The sequence below is a fragment of the Pecten maximus genome, chromosome 19, assembly GCF_902652985.1.
Source record: "Pecten maximus chromosome 19, xPecMax1.1, whole genome shotgun sequence".
NCBI lineage: Eukaryota > Metazoa > Mollusca > Bivalvia > Pectinida > Pectinidae > Pecten > Pecten maximus.
Window position 1 is genome coordinate 1,292,727 of NC_047033.1, and position 5,645 is coordinate 1,298,371.

At 37.7% G+C, this 5,645-nt stretch overlaps 1 protein-coding gene across 1 annotated transcript; it reads left to right on the forward strand.

The window, feature by feature from the left end:
• Window positions 1–3,629: 3,629 nt before the first annotated feature.
• LOC117317270 lies at window positions 3,630–5,244 on the forward strand. The gene is made up of 2 exons (XM_033872012.1): window positions 3,630–4,359; window positions 4,778–5,244. Exons 1-2 carry the CDS (start codon window positions 3,735–3,737, stop codon window positions 5,203–5,205), a joined length of 1,053 nt encoding a protein of 350 aa, XP_033727903.1. The 5' UTR covers window positions 3,630–3,734; the 3' UTR covers window positions 5,206–5,244.
• Window positions 5,245–5,645: the final 401 nt, after the last annotated feature.

Sequence of the window (5,645 nt, forward strand, 5' to 3'; positions counted from 1 at the left end):
AAGTTACCTCGTTGGATGGTAAAAACACAAAATATGAAGTTTTGAATGTCGTATGTCGTATGTTCAGCGGCCGAACATTCAATATTTGAATGTCGTATGTCGTATGTTGAGCCGCTGAACATTCAAAATCAAAATCTGAATGTCGTATGTCGTATGTTCAGCGGCTGAACATTCAAAATCTGAATGTCGTATGTCGTATGTTGAGTCGCTGAACATTCAAAAGTTACCTCGTTGGCTGGTAAAAACACAAGATATGAAGTTTTGAATGCCGTATGTCGTATGATCAGCGGCTGAACATTCAAAATCTGAATGTCGTATGTCGTATGTTCAGCGGCTGAACATTCAAAATTTGAATGTCGTATGTGGTATGTCGAGCCGCTGGACATTCAAAATCGAAATCTGAATGTCGTATGTCGTATGTCGTATGTTCAGCGGCTGAACATTCAAAATCTGAATGTCGTATGTCGTATGTCGTATGTTGAGCCGCTGAACATTCAAAAGTTACCTCGTTGGCTGGTACAAACACAAGATATGAAGTTTTGAATGTCGTATGTCGTATGTTCAGCGGCTGAACATTCAAAATCTGAATGTCGTATGTCGTATGTTCAGCGGCTGAACATTCAAAATTTGAATGTCGTATGTCGTATGTCGAGCCGCTGAACATTCAAAATCAAAATCTGAATGTCGTATGTCGTATGTTCAGCGGCTGAACATTCAAAATCTGAATGTCGTATGTCGTATGTTGAGCCGCTGAACATTCAAAAATTATCTCGTTGGCTGGTAAAAACACTAGATATGAAGTTTTGAATGTCGTATGTCGTATGTTCAGCGGCTGAACATTCAAAATCTGAATGTCGTATGTCGTATGTTCAGCGGCTGAACATTCAAAATTTGAATGTCGTATGTCGTATGTCGAGCCGCTAAACATTCAAAATCAAAATCTGAATGTCGTATGTCGTATGTTCACCGGCTGAACATTCAAAATCTGAATGTCGTATGTCGTATGTTGAGCCGCTGAACATTCAAAAATTATCTCGTTGGCTGGTAAAAACACAAGATATGAAGTTTTGAATGTCGTATGTCGTATGTTCAGCGGCTGAACATTCAAAATCTGAATGTCGTATGTCGTATGTTCAGCGGCTGAACATTCAAAATTTGAATGTCGTATGTCGTATGTCGAGCCGCTGAACATTCAAAATCAAAATCTGAATGTCGTATGTCGTATGTTCAGCGGCTGAACATTCAAAATCTGAATGTCGTATGTCGTATGTTGAGCCGCTGAACATTCAAAAATTACCTCGTTGGCTGGTAAAAACACAAGATATGAAGTTTTGAATGTCGTATGTCGTATGTTGAGCTAACTTCACACAGCCAATTTCATTTATCTATGGAATGAAAATGCTTCCTAGGTAAAGGAAATGTCAAAAATTGACGAATTTGAATGTCGATAAAAAACAACGCTAGGTATTCAATGTTATCACATCATCGCTATCTCATAGTACAATTTTAGAAAAAATAAATATGAGGGTCAGTGTACGAAATAATAGATATGCACATTCATACATTGAATTGTGTGTTAACAAGGATATATAGACACTATATGTCATACTTGACACAGAGAGAACCTAATACTGTCATGAAAAGTACCTCTGTAATATCAATCTGTTGTCATTAGGGATTTAGTTACATCTTGGTAATATGCATACTTTATGTACAGATTCACAAACAATGAATTATGATGTCTTACCCGTGTCAACCCCCAATAATAAATCCTTTTATATAAAAAATTTAGATTTGACGATAATAAAACTGTCGTTCTTTTAGTGATACTCAGGGCCACAGTGAGAACATCCAGAAGGAAAATAAGACAATATGTGAATACCTCTGATAATTTTAGTTGATTAATGTTACTTAACTAATTAATGATAATATTAATTAATATAAGTTAGTTATTTAATTAATGCTGTTTAACTAATAAAAGTTATTTAACTAATCAATGATATTTAACTTATTTAAGTAAAAAGTTATTTAACTCATTTATGCTATTTAACTTATTAGTGTTATTTAACAAGTTAATGCACGTTGAATATTTATTTACATTTCAACGACTAGATCTGTATGTAAAGGCACATTGGGTGTGTAACACAGGGACTATGCTTAGTAAGCTTTATATGATTGTATGGTACAACATTAATTATTCGCTGTTGTACAATGTATTCCCAGAGTATGATATCAATTTATTATTTTTCCGCTTCAAATTTGTGGAAATATTTGGAAAGTGTTAAAAGCATAACGTATCAAGCTTTGGGTATTGAATAAAAATAAATAACAACCTAATCACGACCTGTCCGAATATTGTTGTTTAGAAAGGCCGTGCATACGCTCTACGATATCGCGTGCCGAAGGTTAAGTACTGATTTGACTGCGATATTATCATACTGCTTCAGTTGTAAGGGTAACTCCTTAACTCCCTCTCGAGACCTATTACGTCTACACTGTAAAAGCATGCGTAGCAACACTATTAGTGTTTTAACCCGGAAAACCTCTCCCCATTTCAAAGTAAAGTCTTCAACATGTTTAAATGTTTTTACTTGACCTCAATGCATCCTTGATTTGTGTTCCATACGCCTACTTATATGTATATAACTAAAGCTGTAACAGGATGGACAAACTATCACGTGCAGAACTGTGTTTTAACCCGGGAGATCTCAGAGTTGTATCTTCTGGTTCAGAACAACGACACTTATATTGAAGTACTCGTTCCGGATTGATCGGTGTCATATTAAAGGAGAATAGTGTTTAATTACAAACACGAATAAATATCTAAAACTTTACACTTAAAATAGTCATGTAATACACCAAAATGTTTGTTTAGACATGTTGTTTCTTAAGATCACAAGCAATTTTCTGTATATACTACACTGTATCATTTTCTTCTATAGAGTTACTTTGTTATAATATGTTACTTGAGAATTATTCTAAGTCACACAAATAACCAATCCTGTCCTTGAAATGCAAATGGCGACTCTAAATGAATATAGATAAAAGGGAGTCATTTCAATGGATAAAAATGCACCTACGTTCTATCTTTAAGACATCATACCATATCAAGAATGACTTTCTTAGGACAAATTGCTAAACCGATGAGTTTGGGGCCGTTTTAAGCAATATGCATCTTTTACCCCAACTCAGCGGTTGAATGTTTTCCCCTAAAAGCAGTCTTCTTGCTATGTCTAGAGTTCCCGATAGGGTCTAATAAGAGCATTCTTATCTTTGAAATATCTCATTATATGTCACGTTTGTGTTTCAAGGTCAAAACATTACCAGTGTTTATATACATGTACATATTATAAAGTAAAACCTGATCAAACCAATGTTCCTACTGTGTGATACAGACATGCAATAAACGTTATGGTTCAGTGTACATGTGACATTTTAGTGAGACATAACCCCTCAAAATATCCACGACTACTGTTTGGTTGGATTTTAACACCCTCGCAAAGCTATGGTCATGTCAGGTAGTGTTCTATCATTTACGTGGACTGTTAAGAAACTCTGTGTAACAAACGGACGTAAAACAATACATTACCATCCAAAATCGACAATATCATCTGTCGGCATTACAGATGAACTAGTCAGGAGCTCATTACCGATAACCTTGTGTAGACCTCGTACAATGATAAGACGAAGATAAGACAGCAAATTGGTGTCTGTTTGTCGTTACATACATCGTCATGTTTCTGAATTTTCTGCTGCTCATTTGTATCTCCAGCTGTTTTGGACATCAGAATGAAAAACAAATTGAGGACGAAAATCTGCCCCGACAATGGGATGTCATTGTCAGCTTTGTCACTCGTAAAATTACCGGAATGGAACGCCTCCTAAAGGAAAAGGATGACCGTGTTGACCAGCTGGAATCCGACCTACTGATTTACAAGACACAATTAGCCCATGTAACACAAGAAATGACATCACTCAAAGGTGACATGATGCAGAAAGACACCGTAGTCGATAAATTAGTGAGGAGAATATCTGATATGGAGAACATGGCGATGGACTATATGTCGATGGAACGAGGACCAGACCATGTTAAGTCGAGCATGAACACAAACACATCGCTGACAGATAATTCAGATCGACTGCAGTCTTTTAATCGTGATCAACTAAAAGGAGTCCACTCCACCAGTAATACAACACAAGACAGTTCGGGTAGAAATGGCCAAACATCCCGACGGACTGTCGGAATGACTGTCTACACACCAGACTTTATTGAAACATCACCTAACACTAACAGGAGGAACATGGACATCCATGGTAAACATGAGGATTCGTCGACAGCAAAACGGCCGAGGCAATATCGTAAGTATAACCAGATGCCCTGAAGACGCATGTGTCTTGTAAAATTATACATTTTGAAAATGAGCCTCTTTATCTTAAGTTAACTAGGAGTCCTTCAAAAACTCTAAATGTAGAGGACTCGAAACAGTATTTGCTTTGTCACCTTTGAACTTATCATCGACATATTTATAGCATCAGTTAATGTCGGACTAGAGAAACATGCCTGGGTACTGAGTATCGCTACTGGTACTGTCACCATTAAATCACTACTATAACGTTACTCCTAAATCGTATATTTGGTGCGCTGCTCGAATCTACTTTCTTTCCTCGTATTATTCGTATTATCCTTCTTATTCACTGTTCGATTTTAAGTGATATTTACGGTAAAGTCGGCAGTTTTTATTTGTTTACTTACACCATTGCATTATGGGTATTTCAGGTGTTGCACCTTCTCAAAGTAATAAAACAACTGTGGCCTTCCACGCGACACTTTCGACTACAACCTACACAGCGGATGCCACGGTAGTGTATGGGCAAGAGACGTTAGACCAGGGAGATGGATACAACCCCGGGGACGGGATCTATATCGTTCCGGAGTCGGGGACATATGTCTTCACTTGGACAACAATTTGTGAAAGACATGGTTACTTCCAAACTGTCCTGGCAGTAAACGGGGTGGTAAGAGGTTCGTCATGGACGGAGGCCACCGACGTCAACGACTACCATCAAACTACGGCTGTGGTCATCCTGCTTCTAAACCAGGGAGATCACGTCTTCATCCGAATGGGTCACCATTATGGTCATGGAACAATAGTTAATGATAATACGTTAGGTTCGTCTACCTTCTCGGGCTGGAAACTAGATTGATAGTCCGTAATACAAATAGAATTTTAAAAAAGAAATGAATATCGATTTGTTTCCTTTGTGGTATTAATCCCCATACGATTTTAATATATTAACGTATACCATAAAACAGGGTAATTCATCCTACTGTACCTGTTAACCTGTATAATAAAACAGGGTTATTCCTCCTGATTTTATTGTACACAGACAACCTGGGTCGTAGGGGAACGGGTTTCTATTGTACACAAACAACCAGGGACGTAGAGGGACGGGTTTCTATTGTACACAAACAACCAGGGTCGTAGGGGGACGGGTTTCTATTGTACACAAACGACTAGGGACGTAGGGGGACGGGTTTTTATTGTACACAAACAACTAGGGTCGTAGGGGGACGGGTTTCTATTGTACACAAACAACCAGGGACGTAGAGGGACGGGTTTCTATTGTACACAAACAACCAGGGT

Bases quoted from the DNA above. Each gene is read 5' to 3' on its own strand.
- LOC117317270 (XM_033872012.1), top strand. From the start codon at position 3,735: ATGTTTCTGAATTTTCTGCTGCTCATTTGTATCTCCAGCTGTTTTGGA. The intron at 4,360-4,777 runs GTAAGTATAACC...TGGGTATTTCAG, and splicing joins AAAACGGCCGAGGCAATATC to GTGTTGCACCTTCTCAAAGT.